Below are 26,541 nucleotides of genomic sequence, written 5' to 3'. Positions count from 1 at the left end.
AGAATGCGACCACTTTTCGCGGTATTTCCTTGTTACCAGAATCCTTAGCGCGGAAAAAATACTGATTTATCTCAGCCTCGGTTGAATAGCACAGCTTTTACTGCGGCTGTTTTTTTGGCTTTAGTGTTGCTGTTTCTCTGAGGGAAATGGCGGCCCCTGAGCAGCCGCTGCCGCCCATGTCGAGAGGATGCCAGAGCTCCGCTTCGCTTTCTCCGCCGCGGGGCGACCGAACCCTTCTAGTGAGGCACCTGCCAGCCGAGCTGACCGCGGAGGAGAAAGAGGACTTGCTGAAGTATTTCGGGGCACAGTCGGTGCGCGTCCTGTCCGATAAGGGGCGACTGGTAAGGCGCGCCCAGTCCTGAGCCTCCCGGGGCGGCCCTTGGCTGGTGACCCGGGCAGGGGGAGCTCTGACGGAAGAAAGAAGACAGAAAAGAGTAGGGAAGACGCGCTTGTGTAGTGGGGGCTTCTCATCTTTCCTCTTTTACATCATCATATTTTGCGTGCCAAGTCAAGTTTTAACTGGCTCGAGCCTAGATTAGTCACAGCGCTGCGGAAAAGGGCAAGTGAGAAAGGCAAGGCGGAAGAATGGAAAATAGCGTAGTTATATTCCCTTTTGCTACCCATCCTGAGAATCTCAAAACTCCTCTGCATTTGGGAGTATTTCTCTTAGACTCAGAATACTGTCAGAAATATGGAACAAAGGGCTTTTTAAAAATCTTTGTTCATTTATAAGCCAGTGTGAAGATATTTATCAAAACAGAGGAGAAATTACGATAGCCAGTAACTTAAATAAACTAGTTACAGGATTTCTACTAGATTTTTGACGAAGTTCTTCGTAAAAATTTCCCTACAGAATCTTTTAGGGAACAATATTACAGGAATGTAATTAAAACATCTTCAGGTATAAAAGAGAATATGTATACCTGAAAATGTTTTAAATGGATTTCTCTCCATTAAAATGGAGAGATGGTCTGTGATAGGGCAAAACATCAATGGTTTTAAAGTCTCCCCGGGTGCTTCTCATATGCAGCCAGGGTTGAGAATTACTGAGTTAGAAGAAAGACCAATTTTGATAAAAGTGTCATGTATACCAGCAAATACAAATATTCTCTGTGGTTCAGTTTAAGTACACTTAATTAGGTCATCTTGGGTCAGATAAGACAAAATTAGAGTGTGTGATATAGTTACTCAAGCAACTTGTAAATGCTTTGATAAGAATTGACAAGAACTCTTCCTTAGCATAATGATTCGTGTACTTTTGACTTATGTTCCTTTTCTGATCGTTTAAAAAATATTTAGAGTTTATTTTTAAAAATGGCTTCTGTTGAACCTTATTAAAAAGATAAAACACAAAGGAAACGTACACTTAAGGAATGATTTTATGTTGTTGAACTTTTTTAAACTTTGCAGTTGGCTGTATAGAGGAAAGTTTAGATCATTAGATGTGTTATAAAGGGGAGATATTTTATATTTTTGGATAGTTTAAGGGTGATCTTCTGTTTAGTAGGCGTTTTTCAACTTCTGGTCTCTTGAACTATTTGAAAGTATATGTAAAATATTCCGTGTCTGTGTGCACACCTTTATATGAAAAAGGCTACATAGCTTTCATCTCAAAGAAGTCTGATTCAAAAAAGATTCAAAACTGCTGTACTGAAATTAGTAATCAGTTAAATGATCTGCATTTTCCATGATTTTATTAATGTGTCAAATCATTGTCAACTGGTAAAATATCGGACTTTTTTATGAGAAACTGAAATTATATTAGAAATAATTTGTGCCTTAATTCTTTTTCAGAAACATACAGCTTTTGCTACTTTCCCTAATGAAAAAGCAGCTGTAAAGGTATGACTTTTTCTTTACTATTAAAATTATCAGCAATTTTCTATTATCAATCTTGATTTGAAAATGAAATTTAATGTTAAACTATAGTTTTTAAAAGTGAAAGCATTTGTTTTTCAAGAATTTGCCCCACAGGCTACATTTGTTTTTTCAGTTGGCAGATCTTGCCCAGTGTTTAGATATTTAAACATAAAAATAGTAGATTAACTAGAAAGCGAATTAAAATTGAATTGTAATCTCATATGTAATTAAAAATAACAAGTTCTAAAGGATGCAAAGATTGATAACTACCTCTGTAACTGTTGCAAGGCATGATGTTTTAAATATTAAAGGGAGAATATATATATTTAAAAAATCTTAGGGCATCATTAGCAAAGGAGGTGACCTTTCATGTGGACCTTTAGTGATTAGTTGGATTTTGAGAAGAAAACAAAGGGAGATGGACTGTCTAGGTTTGGAGAACACTGAGTAAAGCTATGGGGCATGGAAAGTTGTAAGTGGAGCAAGAGCGGAGGGTTGAAATGGAAGTAGGACTTGGAAAATAGGTTGAGTCTAAATTTGGGTGGGAAGGAGGGATGGAATTTTGTTTAGTAGGTATTCTAAAGGCACTTGATATGTTTGAGCTGGCCAATGATATGGTCAGATCTGTGAAAGATATCTGGTAGAGATCATGTAATGGATTGGATGTGGGAAAAGATTAGAGGTAGGAAGACCAAATGGAAAGCCAAGACAAGAGAAATGTTATAATGACCAAGGCAAGAGAAAGGATCTGAATAAGGCAGTAAGAAGACAAAGGAAGAAGTAGATATATACTTGGTAGAGACTGAGTTTGTAGGTCTTGTGATCCCTATAGATGTAGAAGTTGAGAGAGGGAATACTTTGAGATTTTTGGACTGAGTTTTTATGGTAGCGTGCAGAGACAGGATTCAGAGGATGTTTGCAAGGTAGATAGTGAATTCAAATGTCCTCTCTTAACTTGAGGAGTCAGTGGGCTATTTCTGTGGAAATATTTTAAAAACAGTTAAAAATATGGGTTTAGAGGTGAGGTAAGGTCAAAAACGGAGTTTCTTCAATCAAGTGAATGGATATGGTTGCCCAAAGGAAGATAGGCCAGCAAAGAAGACCGAGGAAGAAATTAAAAAGGAAGTAGAACTAGAAAAGAAGTGATCATGGATGCAAAGAAAAGAGTTTCAAGATGCGATCCTGTGATGACACAAAATGAGGAATGATCACAGTCTATTAGTAAAGGACTTTTTATTGTAAACTATAGAAATGACCTGAATTCTCATCAATAAGGAGAAGGGACACCTTAAATTGTAGTATATCCATATCTTGGACTACAACTGTTGGAGAATTAAGGTCAAATGAATATGAATATGTATTAATAAAGAATGTAGCCCAGATAGAGTACATGAATAAAGTTGCAAAACATTATGTATGATGTAACCTTGGATTTTTGGAAAACTAATGGTGTATATGTTAGTTTATGCAGAGAAAAAAATGTAGCAGAGCTATACACCAAATTGTTAATAAATGTCTTTATCTGAGAGTGGGATTACAGAAGTCTTTCACATTATATGTATTTTTTTTAATGGAAAGGAAATATTCTTTTCAGAAAAGGTTTTTTTTTAATATAGCATAAGAAGTTATAAATAAAATATGTTAATGAAAACCACATTGTTTTAGGGTCGAGAATAACTTGGAAGAGAGGACATGGAGCTGGTCATTGTCTTTAAGAATTGTTTGTATTGAAGAGAAGGAATGAGAAGATAGTAGCAGTGATAGGACTTTTAGGCTAGAGTGCACTTGACTGATAGATTTAAAAAAAAAGGGGAGAGAAATGTTTCAGACTAAGTAGTTGAGTGAGATGGATTAGTTAACATTAAAAATGAAAAGTCATAAATCTTTGAAAAGAAGAGAATGTGTGTGATACAATTTTGAGAGGAACAAAGTTGAAGTAATTCATCTTAGATGACCTGTATTTCAGATAATCAAAGGTTCAGTGATAGTGAAGAGGTCTAGAGTTGATTTAGGGACTTGAAAATTATTGAAACATTTTAAAACTTGCTTTGTATAATGGAGTCAAGGATGCATAAAGACATAGAATAAAATTGTAGTCCCAGTTAAGACCTACATTTGTTCAAAAAATATTAAGTGCCTACTGTGTGCTCGGTGCTTCTTTAGGTCTTGGGATACATCAGTGAATAAAACAAAGATTTATGCTCTCATTGGAGCTCACATTCTCAAAAGGGGAGACAGACCATAAATAATAAACTTAATATTTGTTTAATATTTTAGAAAATGATAAATGCTATGGAAAAAAAGAAAAAGGGCAATAGAATCAAGAGTGTTGGGTGGGGAGGGTTAAGTTGCAGTTAAGGTGGTTAGGGTCATACTGAGCAACAATTTGAAAGAGGTGAAGGAAGTTTAAATGTCTCTTTTAACTTCATTTAAATGAGACCAGGCCAATTCATTATGTTTGTTTTTCTAACCATTTTCAGCTGCCTGGGTATAGGCAGAGTTGAATTTAACCAGATTTTAGTTTTGCTAAGTGAAAGTAGTCCCTTAATAAGTAATAAGGGCTTGGCAGCCTGAGATTAGAAATGTGTAATAAATAGCCCAAGAAATGTTAGCAGCATTAACAAGGAATGTATATAAATCATTCTGTATATGATCTCTAACATAATTTTTGGTACAATTATCAAGTTTTTTACTCTTTTGTTCTTCCAACTGAAGGCATTGACAAGACTCCATCAACTGAAACTTTTAGGTCATACGTTAGTTGTTGAATTTGCAAAAGAACAAGATCGAGTTCATTCCCCATGTCCCTCTTCAGGCACTGAAAAAAAGAAAAGGTATGTAGATAGTTAGGTTTTCCTAACATTTTAAAGTGTTTTTTTTAATCAGTTGTGTTGCTATTGGATTGTTGTCAGACTAGGAAGTAAATAATTTATGATACATCTGTGTATTGAATCTAGTACATTAAAACAATATGTTTATTTTTGTTCCTAACTGCATAGAAACCTGAGTGTTGATTTAATATTAGGAATTAATGTGAAGTGGAAAGAGATAGGGTGGAAAGCATTCACCTTTAAGTGGGGGGAAGGTAATTAGTATCAAGTCTTTGTTGTATTAGAGATGGCAGGGTGTCATGAATAGGCATGGCCTTTGAAATCAAACACTGATATTTGGTTCCCAGGTGTAGTTCTCTGTCGTTATATAAGCTTTACAAATTTGCTTTGCATTAGTGGTTCACAAAGTGTAGTCCCTGGACCAGCTGCATCATCTAGGATCTTGACTGCAATACAAATTCTTGGCTCTTACCCCATTCTACGGAATCAGAAATTTGGGGTTGGGAGGAGGATAAGGCCCCGACAGTCTGAGTTTTAACAAACCCTCTAGGTGATTTTGATGCACATTAAAGAAATTTGAGTAGCATGATTTTATACCATGTAAACTTCAATTTTTTTTGGGTCAATGAGATTTATCATACCATCTTCACAAGGCTCCTGTGAAGAGTAAATGAAAATGTGGCATGCCTTGTACAGTATCTGGAATAGAGAAGGTATTTAGTGAAGCTTGATTCTATTTCCCTTCCTTTTCATTGGTGTTTGAGAAATACTTGAATGTTTTACATATTATAGAACTGTTTTCATAATACCCTGTTTGAAAAGATAATATGTCTTTTCTGTATGCAGTTTTTCACTCTATTTCTAAAGATAAGATCAACTTTGATTCTCTATTTCTTAGGTCTGATGATCCTGTGGAAGATGACAAAGAAAAGAAAGAACTTGGTTGTTTAACCATAGAAAATGGGATTGCACCAAACCATGGGTTAGCATTTTTTGTTTGTGTTTTGTTGTTCTTTTGGTTTTGTTGTTCTGAGTGTATATATATATTGCAAATAAGATAATTTTTTTAAAAAGGATATGTTATGAATATTTTTAATGTGTTAATTAAACATTTTGAGCTCTAAGAGTTTGTCACTGAATTTGGTTCCATTAAAATGTTCAGGGTTATAGATAAGCTCTAAGAAGTATCTTATTTTTCTTTAGTGCAATCAGAAGGCAAGTTTCTTTTTAAATGTGCTTATTTGGATCTACTAGAAACAAGGTAAATCTAAGAGTACTGAATCATTTGAGCAATTTTGTATGTTAGCAAGTTACCTAAAACAAGTTATTGATATGAAGCTTATTAAAACATGATAAGAATTTTAAATATTTTTTTTAGGCTGACTTTTCCTCTAAATTCATGCCTCAAGTATATGTACCCACCTCCTTCAAGCACAATCCTGGCAAACATAGTAAATGCTTTGGCAAGTGTGCCTAAGTTCTATGTACAGGTAAGTAGAATAAAACTTACTTTCCTCAAAGTAAATGATTGTATAACTTGATAAGTTATTTTCCATGCTAATTCTTTTGCTTTTTCATTATAGTATTAATCAGATTAATTCTGACAGGCAATGATACTATAATATTTTAAAGATGTCTCAGTCAGTTCTGCTGCTCTAACTAGGTACCATAGACTAGGTGGCTTATAAATAACCGAAAAGTATTTCTCACAGTTCTGGAGGCTGAAAGTTGGAGATCAGGGTGCCAGCGTGGTTGGGTTCTTGTGAGGGCCCTATTTTGGGTTGTAGATGGTTGTTTTCTCTTTGTATCATCACAAAGCTGAAAGAGGGTGAGAGAGCTCTCTGGGTTCTACTCTTATGACCTGATTACTTCCCAAAGGCCTCACCTCCTAATGCCATGACATTGTGAGGTTAGGATTCAACATACGAATTTTGGAGGGACGCAAACATTCAGTCCATATCAAAAGGCAATGAAATATTCCTACATTCAAGTAAAGTCTTTTATAAACTATAGCAGAAACATATGTTTAGTAGTAATACTACTAATAAACATAAGCTAATTTGGGAACTATAATTTCTGGTGATTGTTACTTTAACATACACCTTTAATGTCGAGATTCTTAAAAGAAATAACATAGTGGACCCTCAACAAATGCCTGAAAATATTGACAGTAATAAGGTACTTCTTTAAAGTACAAAATATAGATGATGTTTATTTCCTTTATTGTACTTCTCTGTGTTTTATAATTTTAACAGTAATCAGGGAAAAAGACATAACATTTCAGTAGATTTTACATGGCAAGAACATGACTTTTTAATAATGAGAATAATAGCATTTGTAGAATTGACAAACATTTTAGGAAGGCTAATCTTCTGAGATATACCAGTGCCTTGTTTTAGCCTTGTCCTGGGATTATAAAGGCAAAAGGTGGGCCTTTCTTTGCACTGCATTACTAAATAGTGTTATTGCAAAGTTTTTTTTTTTTTTTTTTTTGAGGAAGATTAGCCCTGAGCTAACATCGTTGCCAATCCTCTTTTTGCTGAGGAAGATTGGCCCTGGGCTAACATCTGTGCTCATCTTCCTCTACTTTATATGGGATGCCGCCACAGCATGGCTTTAGTAAGCGGGGCGTAGGTCCGTGCCTGGGATCCGAACGTGCAAACCCCGGGCCGCCAAAGCTGAGCACGAGAACTTAACCGCTATGCCACCAAGCTGGCCCCGCACAGTTTTAATTACATAAAATATGAGTTGACTCATCATTTCACTATGTGATTTTAAATGTTTAAGGTGCTTCATCTTATGAATAAAATGAATTTGCCCACACCTTTTGGACCAGTTACTGCACGACCTCCCATGGTAAGAAAGCTCTTAGATTTTTTTTAAGATTCAAAATTTCTCTCCCTAAGGTGGGAATATTGAAGCTAACTTTTACAAATGTTGTGCCAATGACCTCTAATGTGCATTGAAGAGAAGGAACAAATGTAAAGTTAATGTGATAATAATAGTCAAGTGGAGAGCTGAAAGTGGAAGAAAGCCAAAACATGAAAGAGATGCTTTGGGTAGTAGAAGCCGTCATTTCTTTTTTTTTTTTTTTTTTAAAGATTTTTTATTTATTTATTTTTTCCCCCCAAAGCCCCAGTAGATAGTTGTGTGTCATAGCTGCACATCCTTCTAGTTGCTGTATGTGGGACGCGGCCCCAGCATGGCCGGAGAAGCAGCGCGTCGGTGCGAGCCCGGGATCCGAACCCGAGTCGCCAGCAGTGGAGCGCGCTCACTTAACCACCAAGCCATGGGGCCGGCCCCAAAGCCGTCATTTCTGCCAGCATTATTGTTCAATCCTTTGACCCAGAACATTGTGCCGTCCCGTAACATAATTGTATTTAACAAACTTCATTTTCTAAAATTTTCATTGTTCTGGTCTTATTGCATGTAGAACTTCATTTGTAGAAGACAAGAAAATTTGCTAATTTTTTTTTTGTGTGTGTGTGAGGAAGATCAGCCCTGAGCTAACATCTACCAATACTCCTGTTTTTTTGCTAAGACTGGCCCTGGGCCAACATCCATGCCCATCTTCCTCTGCTTTACATGGGACCCCTCCACAGCATGGCTTGCTAAGCGGTGCACTGGTGCACATCCGGAATCTGAACCGGCGAACCCCGGGCCACCGCAGCAGAGCGCGCGCACCCAACCGCTTGCGCCACCGGGCTGGCCCTGCTAATTTTTTTAATTAGAATTTACTATGTAAATCTATCAATTTAGATAGTAGGCTATGTCTGCTCTTGAATAATTTTAGTTATTATTTTGCTATAGTACTCATAGTAGTTTTTAGACAATAGCAATGAGAAATTATTTTGAGTGATAAGATTTAAATAGAAAATTTGCTTTATTATTGTGTATTGGCTGCTTTTCTAATGTGTATACTGTTGGCTTCATAATTTTTCTTTGTAATCCCAACACCTCAATGCCTGGCACATTGCAGGGATATGAGTTAAGACTATGCTAGTTGCTGTTAACAAATAAAACTGAAATCTTAGTCACTTAGAACAATGTAAATCATTTCTTGCTCATGTCAAGTCCATTCCAAAATTAGGGCAGAATGATGTTCTGCTCTACTGAGTCATAGAAAAGACCTGAGTTATCTTCAGTATGTGCATTCTCAGGTTGGTGAGGGCATTACCATGCAGCCTGTAGATCAAGAAGGAAGAGAAGATTATGTGTGTGCAAGTTTTTTATGCTAACATTCCGATGGCTAAAATTCAGTTACGTGGTGAGATCTAACTACAAGAGAGGTTTGGAAATTTAGTCCAGCTAGGTGCAAAGGACCAAGAAACAAGTTTTGTGATCAGCTAGCAGTCTGCCACAGCAGATGTTCCCTCAATATGTGATAAATGTGTAAAAGAATGTCATGAGATCGAGAGAGATAAGAGTGATGTGTCTGAGTGGAAATGGTTTTTCTATTCTATAAACATCTTAGATTGCTATAGTATTTTTGTTTTGTTCTTTTAATTAGTATGAAGACTATATGCCATTACATGCACCTCTTCCACCTGCATCTCCTCAGCCACCAGAGGAACCTCCTTTGCCAGATGAGGATGAGGAATTATCTAGTAAAGAATCAGAATATGAAAGCAGTGATGATGAAGACCGGCAAAGGTTTGTAATGTCAAATAATACTTGTTTAGATTCCAAGAAACATAGAATATTGGGAAAGCGATTCTCTTGCTCTTCTAAAATTTTACATATAATCCTTCATAATTTAGGGTCATTAGAATTTGTCTGTCCCCAGCACCCCAATCCCTTAAGCATATATAGTAGCTATAGATTGAGATCTGAGACAAGCTATCAAGACCTAAGGAAAAATTTTTGTGTTATGAGTAATTTTTAGGTTAATGATTATGGTATTATATAGTACAATTGATCCTCATTATTTGTGGATTCTATGTTTGTGAGTTTGCCTATTTGGTAAAATTTGTTTGTAACCCCAAAATCAATACTTGCCGTGCTTTTATGGTCTTTTGTGGACGTGGGCATGCGCAGATGGTGAAAAATTAGAGTTGCTCAATATGCACATTCTTAGATGAGGTAGAACAAGGTGACGTTCTGCCTTCTTGTTTCAGCAGCTCTGTGTCCTTTTTATGGTCCTTTTGGTACCATGTTTTTCACATTTTTGTGCTGTTGATGATTTTGCTGTTTAAAATGGACCCCAAGCATAGTGTTGAAGGGTTTCCAAGATCAGGAAGGCTGTGATGTGCTTTATGGAGAAAACACGTGTGTTAGATAAAATGCGTTCAGGCGTGAGTTATAGTGCTAGTGACTGTGAGTTTGATGTTAGTGAATCAACAGTATATAGTCTTGCATCACTTAACGACAGGGATCCATTCTGAGAAATGCGTCGTTAGGTGATCTCATCGTGTGAACATCGTAGAGTGTACTTAAACAAACCTAGATGACATGGCTATACCATACTACACACCTAGGCTACATAGTACTGATCTTATGGGACCACCATTGTGTGTGCAGTCTGTCGTTGACCGAAACATCATTTTGGACCACATGACTGTGTATTAAATAAAGTGTCCTTAAAGAGAAACACACATAAACAAGGTATGTATTGACCAGTTGATGAAATGTGAGTTTCCAGGAACCTAATCCTGAATTTCCCCTACAGGCAATGATTCATCATTCTCTAATTTAGTGTTTGTAGAGGCTTTATAGATCATAACTATCTCAAATAACGAGAACAGAAGTGGATTGTATTCGTATTTTGTCAGCTTCTTCCCCTGGACTTTGCTCACCTCAGAAAAATTTCTAGAGCAATTCTGTAGGCTGTAATACAAAATGATTCATAGTAACTACTGCAGATAAAGTATTCTTTTTATTAGTTATTCTTGACAATCTACATATATTTTATTTAAAGATTCTGGTGAAAAGCAGTAAGTTGTTAATAATGTTCAGGTATATAATCCACAGCATAGCCTAGAACAGGAATTGCTAAACATTTTCTCTATAGGGCCAAAGAGTTCTGTTGGAGTGGGAAAGGAGCCATATATAGTACCTAAATGAATGGATGTGGCTGTGTTCCAACAAAACTTTCTGTTTACCAACACAGGCAGTTGGCTGGATTTGATCGTTTGGCTATAATTTGCCAACCCCTCACCTAAGAGACCCGTATGGGCAAATGATGGGAATTTGTAGGTACTATGCGCAGAAGAAGTGAGATACAGAAGGGGTGGTTGACATGAGTCAACCAAAACCCAGACTGGACAACATATACAAATAATCAGCAGCAGTTTGACCATTATTGAGTCGATGTCCACTTAAGTAATTTGTTGTTGTTGTTAGTGCTTGTTGAGTCCTAGCAACCCTGTGTACAGCAGAGCAGAACCCTGTCCAGTCTGTTGGTGCCATCCTCTAACCTTCTCGTGCTGTATAAGCCAATGCTTCACTGCTGTTCATAGGTTTTTCCTGGCCAGATTTTTTGGCAGTGAATGACTACGTCCTTCTTCTTAGTCTATCGTAGTCTGGAAGCTACACTGAAACCTGTCCACCATGGGTGACCTTGCTGGTATTTGCAATAGCAGGAGCATAGCTTTCAGCATCACAGCAACATGCAGTGCCCCCAGTATGACTGTCGACAGACGGATGGTGTGGTTCCCTGCCTGGGAAATGAACCCCGGGCCCCTGGGCCATGTCAGTGAGAATGCTGAGTCTTAACCACTAGACCACCACGAGCCAGCCACCAGGGCTGGCTACTTAAGTTGTGGCTCAGTATATATTCTCTTTCTAGGGAAAGAGTTAAGATCAAAATGTAGGCAGGGCTGAAACTGCAAAATGGGAGTGATAGAGTATCTGTCTTGAACAGAGACATTTAGAAAGGCTGGCAGTTCTTGATAGACTGTAACTTACTGCTAAATAAAGAACAGTGTAGAGTGTTGCATTGGTTAATTACTTAACCCCTGTAAATCTTACTTTCTTAATAAAAATAATGATAGCAATAAGAAATGCTTTATTTAGACTAGCCCATACCTTTTTTGTTTGTTTTGTTTATTTAGATTTCCATTTAGGGATGTAGTGAGAAATTCTGCAAATAATTCATCTTGAGTCATGAGAACAAAGCCTTTGCATGAACCAGTTTCTGGTTTCATGCTTCTCTGTTATCTTCTAGAAAAGTTAAAAAAACAAACAAACATAGTACTATTTATTTATTCAGCATATTTATTGTTCACCTACCTAATATATGCCTGGCACTATTGTAGAGGCTTAGTATACTTTGGGTGAGCAATTTATGAATATAGACATATGTTTTGTATAACTGAATTTATTCATAGTTTTTGGCAAGCCATGGTTAAGAGGCTTTAAAAATTTACAATATATGCTTTCATTTTTCCTCGCTTAGGGAAAAAAATGTTTAAAACTTATTTTAAACACACCCTCCTCCTTCTTCCCTGCATTTTATTGTGTTTATTTGTTTTGCTTTCAAGTTTCACAAACGTAACTCGAGAGAGGTAGAGCTGTGACTAGTGGTTTTTGAGCTTGCTCTGTGGAAACACTGTATCTGATCCTGTGGAAGATACAAAAATGCTTAGACAAGATCTATTCTAAATATTACTCATACTGGAGAGGAGAATCTCTGTAATGGAGATAAGCTATGTACAAGGTATCAATTGTTACGCCTTGGTTGTTACTTATAAGCTACTTCAGAGTATAGTACTTGAAAACTTTGTTGTCAAGTAAGTTATCTTGTTTACATAATAATTGATTTGCAACAGTTATGCACAAAATGTTTTTTAAATAAAAATACTTCAGTCCAGGCTTTCTAATAATTAGAATGTGAAACAAAGTAATTTTACTGTGTTAGTAAGGTCTTTCGAATATCAATCAAGAAAAGAGCAATAAAGTTACATAGATTGTGTTAGTGTATCCTGCTCAACTTTTTGGCATTAAATCCAGCCATTTTATTTGGGCAAATAATAATTTTTGTAATAAAACATATATTTAAAAATTGATAACTCACAATTAAATAAATTTCTAATTCCTTCAAAGTAAGATGAAAGTTGAGCAAGGAGATTTAGAACTTGAACTTTCGTCAAATTAATTGTATCTTAATTGATGGCTTAGAAATTACACTTATGCCATACGAATCATTTTATAATTTATAAGCCCAAATGCATGTTTAAGCTTAATAGAAAACAGTCGTAAATAGCTATGCTTCTACATAAAGAAATTTTTTTTTTTTTACTTTGCCTTCCCTCAATGTAGAATGACCAAACTATTGGAACTAGCAAATCTTCAGCCCAAAAGACCAAAGACAATAAAGCAGCGCCAAGTGAGAAAAAAGCAAAAAATAAGGGATATGTTGAATATACCTTCATCTACTTCACACAGGTAACTTGGCTTTGAATTATGAAATAAATGTTCTGTGTGTACTTTCTCTACTTACTTAACGCACATCATTCCTCAGCTTGGCTTTTATATCAGTCTACTTGGTTCACTTGTGACTTCCTGTTTGCCAGATTCACAAGTATTCATGATTCTGTCACAGTCAGCATTTGATACTTTTGACTACCTCAGGTCTCAAAATTGTCCACTCTTAATTTTATATTACCATTCTCTTTTTTTCAATCTCCCATCTTATTGCCCTTCTTCCTCTTTTCCTTCATGCTGTTCTCTTTCTTGATCACTTTTTTTTTCTTTTAAATATTGGGTTCCATATACTTCTGTCCATGATTGTCTTTTGTTCATATATTTATATTCCTTATTAATCTCATTAATTTTCATGGTTTCACCTTTTGAAGCTAATAGATATCAAATCTCTATCTCTAGATTTAACCTCCTGAGACCTAAAGTCCTCATTTCCAGCTTCATACTTGCATACTCAATCTGTCTTGTAAGCGCTTAAGATACTATTCAAAACAATACTTGTTTACTTTCCTTTCACTGTGTCTTTCTCCTCCTGCATTCTGTTTTGATAATGGCATTACCAGTGTGTTTATATTAAATTATATTAGTTTCTCCTAACTCCACTACTGATATCAAACATTTTTTGACTTCAGAGTACCCAACCAGATGAAAATTCACGCATCTTAGCTTAGCACACAGGACCCACCGAAGTGCCTTTAAGTATTTATTGAATATGTGGTAAAGTTCTCTGCTGAGTATCATGTGTGATTTGGAGCATCTTTCCAAAGCTTAATGACATCTATTTGAAGAGTGAGTTAACAGTCTAATGGGCAGTAAGCCATATGCATTTGCAATTGCATCAGCAGTTATAATAAACGGCATAAGAAAAAGATGTAAACTAAGAACTGAAGGGTCGTGAGAAAGGAGAGGTCACAGCCAGTTAAGAAATTTGGAGAGAATTTAAGAGGGAGGAGACATTTGAGCTGGGCTTTGAAGGATGATAGGCAAAAATTAGTCAAGGAAAGGATATCCAGTTTTAATGAAAAAGTAAAAGGAAAGTTGCCAGAGGTAGGAAAATTTGGATAGGAATAGAAATGATGAAAGCTGGAAAGATGTGGAGAGAGATCTGCCTTAAATGTTAGGCTATGGTGTTTGGATTTATTGAGGGAGCCATTGTAATGCCATTGACATTTGGAAAAAAAGTTATTTCTGGGACCGGCCCAGTGGCGCAAGCGGTTAAGTGCACACACTCTGCTGTGGCGGCCCGGGGTTCGCAGGTTCAGATCCTGGGCGCGTACCATCGCACTGCTTGTCGAGCCATGCTGTGGTGGCGTCCCATATAAATTAGAGGAAGATGGGCACGGGTGTTAGCTCAGGGCCAGTCTTCCTCGGAAAAAAAAAAAAGAGGAGGGTTGGCATCAGATGTTAGCTCAGGGCTGATCTTCATCACACACACAAAAAAAAGTTATTTCTTTCAGACTGTTATCTTATAATAAACTGGAAAGAGAATGCCCTTTTTTTCTCTTTGACTGATTATCTGACATTTTGCATTAATGTGATTTTGGTTGAGATTATGGCAGAAATTTTACTTGGCTATTTGCCATAGAATTCTGTGTATTTTAATACCTTTATCAAATGAAAACTACATTAATTGCAATTTTAATTCTACAAGGTAAATTTTCCTTCAATTTGTAAGTAGCTTCATAAATTGAGAAAGGAATTTACTAAAATTATTTTTTTTCCATTTTTAAAGGACTGGGTCTTTAATTTTTGTTTTTGTTTTTATTATTATTTCACATTAAGTATAAATAATATGATGTATTTTCCCACCCATGTGTTGTGACTCCATGGTCCCATGCTTCTAATCTCTGTAGCAGCGCTGAACAATTAAAAATAAATAATGTGGGGGCTGGCCGGTGGCTTAGTGGTTAAGTTTGTGTGCTCTGCTTCAGTGGCCTGGGGTTCACGGGTTTGGATCCCGGGTGCAGACCTACACACTGATCATCAAGCCATGCTGTGGCAGCATCCCACATACAAAATAGAGGAAGACTGGCACAGATGTTAGCTCAGGGCCAATCTTCCTCATCAAAATAAATAAATAAATAATGTGAACCAAATTAAATTTTCCAATAGCCACAATAAAAAAGTAAAGAGAAACAGATGAAATTAATTTTAATAATATATTTTATTTAACCCATTATATCCAAAATACAATTCAGCATACAATTGATATAAAAAGTTATTGAGATGGTTTACATTTGTTTTTTTATACAGAGTTGTCAGAGTCTGGTGTGTATTTTATACTTAGAGCATATTTTAATTTGGGCAACAACATTTCAAGTGCTTATTAGCCACATGTGTCTAGTGGCTACTGTGTTGGACAGCATAGCTTTATTATATAGTATACAGTACATAGTGCATAAAAATGTTTATATTAAATGTAGAGTGACCTTTTTTGATATTGGTAAATATCCTGAAGTTTAGATTTAATAGTTCTTAAGTCCTGTCTCTGTCATTTACTGAGTAACTTCATGCAATACTTAACATCCCTTCACCCCAATCTCCTTATCTATCCAAAGTAGGAATTTAATAGTATTAGAACATTTGCTAGGGTTTATGGAAGTATTAAGTGTAAGTTACTTAGTACAGTGCCTATAGTGTTGTCAGTACTTCATCAGTGTTAGCTTTTTAAATTTAAAGTAAATATGAAATAATGTTTTAATCAGGATTTTATTTGCATTTACAAAGTAATGCTGTGATTATTTATAAACAGCAGTTTACATCCAGTGCTGTTACCTTCGGATGTATTTGACCAACCACAGCCTGTAGGTAGTAAAAAAATTGAATTCCATATATCTACCGACACGGCAGCTGCATTTAAGAAAGACTTAGAAAAGGAACAAAATTGCGAAGAACAAAATTGTGGTAAGTATGTTCTAGTTCTTTAATATGCTATGTAAAAATTCTTCTCAATCAGCTTTTTATGTTAGAATTTTATATATAATGTTTCTGTAGTTTAGTATTTGTGAAGTATATTTAAAATATGCAATTAGGTCTTCCTCGATATGGAATACTATCCATTTTGGACTTTTTTTATATCAGTAAAATTGGTGCTTGATTGTGAGATTGTCACTGTTGCCTTTTGCTAGTAATGAACTCTAGGGTGAAATTCAGTCTGGTTTTTGCTGATGTTTACACTAAAAATAGGAGTTTCTTGTGTTGACTTATTTTTTCATTGCTTGTTAAATGGATAGTCTATGGTTTTATTAGTATAATTGTATTATTGGTTACAAAATAAGCAATGTGACTGTCTTGTGAGTTGTAGATGTTTTGTGAATTTATTTTTTATCCAAAAGACATGGAAGATTGTTTACCAAGATACTATTCTTAAATTTAAAGATAATGTATTGAAATGACAGGTTTTTCTCTGCTTATTTTAGGCATTAATTTGGTATTATGATATAATGGCATTCCTTTGTTCTTTGAATTTTTTTTTAATTTTGGAAATAATACAAGCTTATAGAAAATGTAATCAAAACAGAAGCATATAAAGTAAAATTTTAGAAAGTTAGTGCTTCAAACCCTTCTGTCCCCATCCCACTACTTAGCAATAACCATTGTTAATGTATAGTATCCTGTCAGATCTTATTATATACATGTGTAAACACATTTTTTTCTCTCTCTTCTTCTTCTTTTTTTTTTTTTGGTAAGGAAGATCGGCCCTGAGCTAACATCTGCCAGTCCTCCTTTCTTTTTGCTGAGGAAGGCTGGCCCTGGGCTAACATCCATGCCCGTCTTCTTCCACTTTATATGGGACGCCACCACAGCATGGCTTGACAAGTGGTGCATCGGTGCGCGCCTGGGATTCGAAATGGCGAACCCTGGGCCGCCGCAGTGGAGTGCGCACACTTAAGCGCTTGCACCACTGGGCCAGCCCCTCTCTCTTCTTTTTTAAGTGGGTATCATGTTTTATATAGTATTTGTCATTGACTCAGTAAGGACTTATGGAAAGCATAGAGCATAGCAGGCTTTATGCTAGGCCCTAGAGGACAAGTAAGACATATATCTGATGTTTTGGAGTTGAAAGTCTAGTAGGAGTAGCTTACTATGTCAACATAAAAATATGTACCTTACTTTTGTATGGCTGCATAATACTCATAGTATAGTAATATCAATATTTATTTGATCATGCTCTGTTGATAAAAGTGAGGTTGTTACCATTTTTTAACTGTTACAGGAAATACTAGAAAATACATTTTTGTACATATATCTTTGAGCACTTGTGTGAATATAGAATTCTAGTAAATATTGCAAATGTAATGAGCCAAAAACCAGCTGGTTTTAATTCCTGTCTCTCTGATGGTTAGGGAGAATGCGTTGCCTTTCCAGACAGCTCCTTTTTTGTGTGATTCAATATTTATATTTTTCTTTTTGTATGTGTTTCTTTCTTATCTCATGGCAAGTCACCCTTTGGCACAAATTTTATTTTTTTAAGCTTAGTTTACCCAAGGGCTTAGACCTGTATGGGAGGGGGAAGAGTCATCTCATTCTATATCAGTGTCAAGTAGTAATACTGGAAAGAGGAGAAGCAGTTTTAAGTTTTTCTCTTATTGATGCCTTCAGGCCACAGGAGGTCTGTTTATACAACGGTTTTTCGACACAATGAAGAGACTTTTCTAATCCTAAATGTAGCATGTTCTTTGCATCATTTTCACAGTTTTTTGGAGGGTTTTTTGTGGGGTTTTTTTTAGGGAGTATAATGAAATTGTTTCTAGTGAATGTTTAACCTTATCCTTCTGAGCCCTCTCCCCTATGGCAGTTTAATTTTTGCTGAAGCTAAAATTCATGTTTTCTGAATGAAATCCATTGTGTTTCTATCTAAAATAAAAAGTTCACAATGTTTTTTAGTTTTCCTAATTGAGTAATTTCTTAAGCGTGCAAATACTTGTTTTTCCTTACTTCCTGTAGGGCCAAGATTAGGATTAGCCTTTTTTTTTTTTTTGATGGGGGGATGTTTAATGGATTTTTTAGTAACCTCAAATGGAAGTGTCTTATTTTATGAAGTTTATTCCAGCATAATGTATTGATCTTAATCTTTTAATCGTCTTTGAGAAGGTTGAAGGTTGTTTCACAATATTCTGATGTAGCACTATGAAGTCTTTATACCCGTTGTATAAATAATCTTCAATGACCACATCTTATTAGCAGAATGCCTTTAATAATTATGTAATGTATTTAATGAATTGCAAATTTCTTTTCACATAATTGTTAATAGTTCAGTGTGTTGATTAAACAAAATATTGCTTTTTGTCCCCCAAAACACATCTACCTGTCTACCCACTAAACATTTTCACTGGGTGCCCCTCTGGCACCTCAAACTAAGCATGTTGAAAATAAATTCATTTTCTTTCCACTTTGCAGCCCCTCTAAATGGCACCACAAAGCAACCATTTGGCTGTTTAGCTGTTGTCTATGGCTGTTTTACTGTTACAGTGACAGAGTTGAATAGTCATGACAGAAACCATATGGCTTGCAAAGCCTAAAATATTTACTATTTGAATCTTTTTACAGGAAAAGTTTGCCTACCCCTTTTCTAAAGTGTTGAGAAAAACACCAAAGAGTTTTAGTGCCAAAAGATATCTTAGAAATTAAAAATGGAAAACAAAAACTGTTTTGAAAGGAGGGAGTTTTAATGGCTGATGTTTAAATGTTAACTCTTAGATTTATCCGCTACTGAAGTTGATGCATCCAATATAGGATTTGGAAAAATCTTCCCAAAACCTAATTTGGACATTGCAGAGGAGATTAAAGACGACTCGGATGAAATGCCATCAGAATGTATTTCTAGAAGGGAGTTGGAAAAGGGCAGAATTTCTAGAGAAGGTAATTTCCTGAAATAAATCAATACTTATTCCATTTTATGTTTCTTTAACCCTTCAGAAACAAAGCACCAATTTCTTCATGTTATTTACCTTAATTAAGGCACATACTTCAAAACATCTCTCCAGTTAGTTTCTGGTCACCACTTTTGATTTTTAATAACCATACTTAATAGACAGGGAAGTATTTCTCACAATACGTTTCCAGTCTGTATTTGTTTGGAAAATTTTTTATTTTCATTTCTAAAACTTGTATATGACCTCTTAAATCAGTGGGGCCCACAGTCTGGAGTTCTGTATTCTAAAAACTGGTTGATAGACCTTCACAGTACTATGTCTGAGATGCATGCAAGTGAATTGTTTTAAAAAAAGAAAAAAACTATTTGCTGACTAGAAGTCTGGTTTAAGGATTTTGTATTCTAACATGATAGTTTTTTACTTCTAATGGATTTTTCCTGTTTAGTACATTTTAGGAAAATATTTAAGGGTATTAGATTGATGGGTAACACATTATAATTCTTCCCATAATACTGGGAAATAAACTTCCAACTAGCATTTTTGCAGAGAACATCTAGTTGTCAGGAACAGATTATTGACTCTAAAAAGGAGTACTGTATAGGTATTCAGAAGCAACAGTTTGAAATACTTGATTATTATGTTTGAGTACTTCATTCTTACATTTGAATGTATTGGTGCTGGGTTGTTTGGGAAACTGACCTTAAGCAAAACAGTTACACAAATGATTGATAACATCTTAATTTGCTTCAGTCTTTTTCATAAAGTAAATCCTCTTAAAGGAACTTTAATAGTAAATATTTTATTGGATAAATTTTAGTTTTTCTAGATGTCTGAACATTTTTAACATTTTTATATTATCACTTCAGATTTTTTATGGGTGTTTTCATACCATTAGTAACATTGCTAATAATTTCTACGATTTTAACATTTTCATAAAGCTTATTTTGTGTAACATTTACATTTGAATGTTGTTATAGTTTTTCTTTGAAAAATTGATGAAAATATCTTAATTTTATATCCTTGTTCATTTTGTTTTTTAAATAAGAAATGGAAACACTTCCAGTTTTTAGAAGTTATGAGCCTGGTGAACCAAACTGTAGAATTTATGTAAAGAATTTAGCTAAACATGTTCAAGAAAAGGTAAGTTGAAATTTGTAAATTGATTTTATTATTTTACTTTTTTTATTCCTGGACTTCCTTATTTGTCTTTTTCTTGTTGAAATTCTAGGACCTTAAATTTATTTTTGGGAGATATGTTGACTTTTCATCAGAAACACAACGGATAATGTAAGTGTACTCTCAAATTATGTTTTGTTTTTATCTGTTATAAATTCACCCCTTTTTCCCCACATTTTCGTTTTAGAGATAAAAATTATGCGAAGAAATTGCTCTTATCTGTTGCATAATTAATCTTTTAGTCATCTAAAGCAGGAGCCTGCAAACTTCTTTGTAAATGGGCCGATAATAAAAATTTAATATTTTTATTTTACTGCCGGCCGTATGATGTCTGTTGCAACTACTCAATTTTGTCTTTGTAGCTTGAAAGCAGCCATAAACAATAAATAAACGAATATTCATGGCTGAGCTCCATTAAAACTTTGTTTATAGAAACAAGCCTCATCATACATTCCAGCCTCAATGCCCGGCTCTTTATAAAGCAATGGTTCTCAAACTTTAACCTGCATGAGAATCACCTGGAGAGCTTGGTAAAACAGTTTCTTGTGGCCATCCCCAGACAGTCTGGTTTTCTAGGTTGAGTTATAGCCCATGAATTTGTGTTTCTGAAAAGTTCATGGATGATGCCCAAGTTGCTGGCCTAAAGGTTACACTTTGAAAACTACTATTTTAGTAACTCGTTCAGGAAAGTAGAGCAGTCAGGTAAACTTTTTAGATTCTTAACCTGGCCACAACTTCTCTTCTTTTAATTGGGCTGCATTAAGCAAGGCTCCCCATTTTGTGACAGCAAAAGAGAAGGATATGATTTCTAACTTATATAAAAGCTAATGTTTGGAGTTAGAATTTCATTCTTTAAAATTCCATAATTAGTTAATTCCAAGTATGTAAGACCCTTGGCCATATCACTTAGAAGCAGGGAGAAATAGAAAAGGTAAGGAGAGAGACTCTTGAGCAGGGATAAGATAGAGAAGTAACTCTAATTAATTGTGTTTTAATCTTCATATGGAAACCAATACTTTTAAAGGCTTATGTGTCTTAAGTATCTTTAGATTGGTATGCACAAGAAGCACCATGTCTTAAAATTCTCCATTTATACTCATTAGTGGCAGATATATCTCTATGAGGATACTAAAAGCTTCTTTTTCATGCCATGCAGAATACTGGTCCTTTTTCATCTTACTCCCTTTGAATTATAATTATAAGAAAAATATATTTACTTCATTTATGTGAATACCTACATATGTATGTATATATACATCCTTTCCCTCTGTTTCCAGTATTGCCTGCAATTAGAATTTGAGGGGGAAAAATAATTCTATATTGAGCAAGCTGTACACATCAAAATAATAAGTTATAATTGTTTCCCATGAGACTAGTCATGTGTATTTAAAAAAAGAAAATTTCACTGTTTTTTGATACTTTTTAAATATTTTATATACTTTGATAGTTCTGTAGACTAAATGGTAGGCAATACTTTGTTGTAAATTACAGTCTGATTTTTTTAATCAGTTTTGAATATAGTTTTCTCTTGAAAATGTTGAAAAATTAGTACACTAGGGAGTAATAGAACACTATACACTAATAGTGTTCTCTAGTAATAGAACACTAACTTCAGCTATCTGCGTGACCTTGAAGAAGTCACTCAGTCTCTGTAGGCATCACCTATAAAATGATGGTTTTGACTAGATGATCAGTAGGTGATCACTGTAAAAATGGTGGTTTTGACTAGGTGATCTGTGGTTACTGTCAGCCCTTCTATTCTTGGTTATATAGTTGTTTTTTTGTCACTTGAGTAGACAGTATTGAATTGACTGCATGAAAATTTTTTTAAATAGAGATATGAAATAAAAACTTGAGGTTTGCTTTTATAGTTGCTAGTAATATAATTTTTAGATCACATGCATTTATAATAACTGAAAAAAGATATAAGCACATCATCAAACTTACATTGCCTACTTATAGAATCAATTTTAGAACAGAATACAAAATAGAATTTTCGAAAGTCTGAGTAATTAATGTGTTAATCGGATAGTATAGTCATTTTTACTCTAAAATAGCATAATTTTAAATTGTTCAACACATTCCCATTCATTTCATCAGAATTGTTTGATGTCATTTGAATCAAAATCACTCTTTCTTCTTTGACTTCTAGGTTTGATATACGCCTGATGAAAGAAGGTCGCATGAAAGGACAAGCTTTCATTGGACTTCCAAATGAAAAAGCAGCAGCAAAAGCCTTAAAGGAAGCTAACGGATATGTTCTTTTTGGGAAACCTATGGTGGTTGTATCCTTTAAGTCAATCTGCTCCAAGACTGTGTAGTTTTGAGGAGAAGAGTATAATTGAAACTAATTTTTATATTTTCCTTTAGAAATCTCAACAACTGGCATTCTAGCATGAGACAGTCAGTTACAAACATACTTAGCTGAGTCAGATTACAGTGTTATTTAGATTTTTATTGGAAGATAAAGGAAGCTCAGCATCATGAGGTTATTAAAATTCAGTTTATAAAAAATCATTTCACTTATACAGCTCAAAAATACATATTCCTGCTAAGCCTAAGAGATTACAGTATCCAGAAATACATTTGGAGTCATTAAAGATACAATTCATTATAGTTTTATTATTTTATATTTTATTGTATTGTAATTCATGTTTCTGTTTGAGAATTTTAATAACCAGAATATGTCATTGATTAACCATCCTGCTTTTAGTAGTTAATGCAGTTTGCAAACTAGAAATCAGTGGGATAGATGAAGGAGTGAAGGTCAGGTATAAAAACTGACTAAGGAAAAAGTAAATTTTTACTTCTCCCTCAAATCATGGACAGCAGGTAGGAGGCACTCAACAAAATATTTGACAAGTGACTGAGAGTAGGAAGACAAGTATAAAAGATAAATTAAAAAACTGTACTCCTACCCTACATTAGGAAGTTCTTGATAGTTATTTAGAAAAGACTACTTTCATGTTTGTGAAGGAAACCTTAATTTTTAAATATTAGCAATTTGCTCGATCTGCTAGACCAAAACAAGATTCTAAAGAAGGAAAAAGAAAGTGTTAAAAATTAATAAAGGTAAGTGTGGATATAATAATAAATGGACAAGATTTTCTTGAGATAAAGTTACGGAAAGATAAAAGTCTGATAGAATAATAATTCAGGTATCTCCTAAGATTTTTAAAGGATCAATCTGTCCATCCATCCCTCCCTCCCTTTGTATCTATCTAACTAGGCAGTTAATTCCTAACTTCAAAATTATAACTACAGGATAAAGCCCATTTCTTTGTAAAAATTAAGTTTGGAGAATGACTTTTATAGAGAGAATGTGTCTTTTTTAGTCTTTATTTACTTTTTCTGCCTAGAGTAAAGCAGTGATTCTGAAACTTTAATGTGTATTATAATCACCTGGAGGGCTTGAAAAAACAGATTGCTAGGCTTCTCCCCACTCCCACCCAGAGTTTCTGATTCAGTAGCTCTGGAGTGGAGTCCTTGGATAACCAACCCTCCCAGTTTTCCTGTGACTGAGGGCTTTTCTGGGACACTGGACTTTTAATGCTAGAACCGAGACAATGCCTGTCAAGCCAAGGCAAGTTGATTACCCTTGGTGGCACCTGAGAATTTGCATTGCTGATTACTAATTGTACACTTCACAGAAATATATACATATTTTTTGTGGAATGAAATATTTTGTCTTTCTAATAAGTAATTTTAATGCATACTTAAGTAATTTAATGATTAAAAATGGTAGAATTAAGCATTTTAAACTTTAAAGTTTGTCAACATTGCTTGACTTAAGAAAGATGACTGAAAATATATATTTCTATTGTTTTTTATTTTAAATCTTTCGACCTTTGTAAACTGGAAGATTATGAAGTAACTGGATCAAAACTTCTGGTGTTAAGCTGAAAAAGTCATATAACTAAATAATAAAAGTTTGCTTAGTATTTATTCCTTTTGGGAGATGCCTTGAATATTTGAATTTTGCTGTAAAGTATCTATACTGGTGTAGTCAGAAGTCTTACATGTACCTTAGAAGAATAGTTAAAAATAACCAATTTTCAGTGTGTGTTTAAAAAAAAATCATTTATTTGCAAATCTAATGTGAAAAATAAGAAAAAAATTAAACTACATTCTGCTGTTCTTCTTTAGAAGCATTCCTGCGTAAATACTGCTGTAATACTGTCATACAAAGTGTATCCTTTCTTGTCGTATCCTTTTTGGGGCAATGTTTTTTGTTTTTCCTAGAAATGTTTTGTCCCTCCCCCACCCATTGATCCAGATTAAGCAATAATTTTTTACAATTTTTTCAAATGAAATATTTTTAAAATTATCTGTGTTGATTGAACAAATATGTGTTTTTTAAGATTAGTTGCTGAATTTTCTATGCTGTCATTGAGGTTATGTACATTTTCCAGGGAAAGTTAGTGAATCAGGTCAACTTACTTAATTGGAAAATATATGCATTTGCTTTAACACAGAATTTAATCTTATTTTTTCTATTTATGTATTTTCTAAACCTAATTCAGTAACATATGATTTCTCTTTTATGATTTATCTGATTAGGTTATGTTATATAACATGTAAAATTTGATTGGGGAAAGATTCTTTCTTTTAAAAAGTACATATATTTAAAATTTAAATAACTGGTTTTCTGTGTAAATTTCATGTTAAGAGTAAGCAGACCTTACATCTGAGGTCTTATTATTGAAATCCACTTTGAGGTAGATAGCAAGTAGAAATATCTTTTTTCATCTTTCTTTTTCTAAACAAAAGGAATAAGAAAAGAGTAACATAGGGGAGAAGATATAATGTTGACTCAGGGTAGCACATTAAGTGAAAAGAAACAATCCTGGTAGGTATGGAAGAACGGTGGTTTCCAGACTGGTTTATGCCCAGAAACACCCAGAACAGTGGTTCCCAATCTTGGCTGCACATTGGAAAGACCTGTGGAACTTTTAAAATATATTGATTTAAAAAGAAAGGAAACTAAGAAATATACTGATGCCTGGGTTCCTCCCCCAGAGTTTTGATTTATTTGGTCTGGAGTGTAATATAGATGTTAGGATTTTTGAAACCTCTTAAAGTTTTGATTTTCACGTGCAACCACGGTTGAGGACCATTGAGGAAGGATTTTTACACATACATTCCTGGATTCTATCCTAGAACTAATGTATCAGAATCTCTGGGAGTGGTAGCAAGAATCTAATTTGAACCCATTCCCTTAGTAGTTCTAAGGGCTGACCAATTTGGCCACCCACCCATTTATAAGTAGGAAAATAAGGTGTTGGAGTCTCTACATTTCTTTCCTGCAAATCCTACTATTAATAGTTCTATGAAAACAATTCAAAATTCTGTTAATGTTATCACCTTAAGAGTACAAGAAGTTATAGATATTGAAGTTGCTGTTGTTTTTTTCTATAGGCATGGTTAAAATGTTTTATTTTTTAATATTATAAAATACAGTTTCTGTATAAGCTGTTTACTTAGACAAAATTTTCTTGTACTGACATGATTCACTAATTTTCTAAATATAAATGTTTTAGCTTTCAGTTGCTTAAAATTAATGAACTGTTTTATAATAATGCTTATTTTTAATGAACTTTTATGGTATTTTAGGTCCCTTTTGAATTTCATGTCTTTCAAGTGCTTTCCAACTTTGAGGAGAAAAAAATGAGCACCTGGACTCTGGAACTGTGCGTAACAGCTTTTAAAGTGTATTTAAAAATTAAATCTATATGCATTTAAATCAGTTTACTGGAGATATATTACATGTATTTTAATCATCTCATATATAATAAATTATTTTCTTTCCAATAAAATAATGTTCTTAATTTTTCTTTATGTTGTTTTATACATCTAGGAAAGTATAATTTGATAATTGCATAAATTTTTTATTAAGATAATTTTATAATACTAAATATAAATTTTCTTTTATGATTACGAATACTGCCCTTTTTTCATTCTTATCTGGATACCAATGCACGCACTTACACACTTTTTTTTATAGTAATCTTATTGCTTGTAATTATTTTAGGAGTGGTTTTGTTTGGCTGTGAGTTTTGTTTTTTTTGTTTGTTTATTTTGTTTTGTTATTTAATAGTGGAGGATTTTTCCCAATTTAGGGAGTTTATTTCATTGCCCTAATTTAATCTTCCATTTTTGTGCCCTTAAATCTATCAGAATATCACTCAAAGTTATAAATGTTTTCCATATAAAATTATTCTGTTCCCTTAGTGAAACTAGTTTCAGTGTCAGCTATATGTAAGCAGGAAATCTTAGATATATTTTATTTAACTTGTTCTTATTGGATATTCTCCTATGAGTATATAATAACAGCTTCACCTTAGAGTCACTGCCCAAAGACTCAGGTCTTTGTTGGA

At 34.4% G+C, this 26,541-nt stretch overlaps 2 protein-coding genes and 1 long non-coding RNA gene across 4 annotated transcripts in view; all 3 read left to right on the top strand.

The window, feature by feature from the left end:
* LOC147918033 (uncharacterized) overlaps positions 1 to 26,541 on the top strand; it is a 1,004,068-nt gene that overhangs the window by 708,911 nt on the left and 268,616 nt on the right. The window lies entirely within an intron of this gene.
* On the top strand, positions 19 to 25,997 carry RNPC3 (RNA binding region (RNP1, RRM) containing 3). Of its 2 annotated transcripts, none has more exons than XM_004420760.3 (15): positions 19 to 341; positions 1,795 to 1,842; positions 4,576 to 4,694; positions 5,590 to 5,673; positions 6,070 to 6,181; positions 7,479 to 7,547; positions 9,202 to 9,344; positions 12,951 to 13,076; positions 15,865 to 16,016; positions 18,813 to 18,974; positions 20,034 to 20,128; positions 20,217 to 20,275; positions 22,317 to 22,449; positions 23,165 to 23,236; positions 25,778 to 25,997. In XM_004420760.3, the coding sequence occupies exons 1-14, from the start codon at positions 147 to 149 to the stop codon at positions 23,222 to 23,224; spliced, it is 1,557 nt and encodes a 518-aa protein (XP_004420817.2). In that variant the 5' UTR covers positions 19 to 146; the 3' UTR covers positions 23,225 to 23,236; positions 25,778 to 25,997. The 2 variants fall into 2 exon arrangements, with proteins under 2 accessions (XP_004420817.2, XP_014635587.2); XM_014780101.2 differs by having other exon boundaries at positions 24,311 to 25,997.
* Positions 25,778 to 26,541, top strand: part of LOC101388985 (pancreatic alpha-amylase) — a 45,136-nt gene continuing 44,372 nt past the window's right edge. The window contains exon 1 of the mRNA XM_087446477.1: positions 25,778 to 25,854. The gene's annotated coding sequence lies outside the window, so the exon portion shown is untranslated. The remainder of the gene's footprint in view (positions 25,855 to 26,541) is intronic.

The sequence above is a fragment of the Ceratotherium simum genome, chromosome 2 (assembly GCF_057802395.1).
Source record: "Ceratotherium simum simum isolate JZ-2026a chromosome 2, ASM5780239v1, whole genome shotgun sequence".
Taxonomy (NCBI): Eukaryota; Metazoa; Chordata; class Mammalia; order Perissodactyla; family Rhinocerotidae; genus Ceratotherium; species Ceratotherium simum.
Note: the sequence above shows the minus strand (reverse complement) of the source record. Positions and strands in the feature narration are given on the sequence as shown.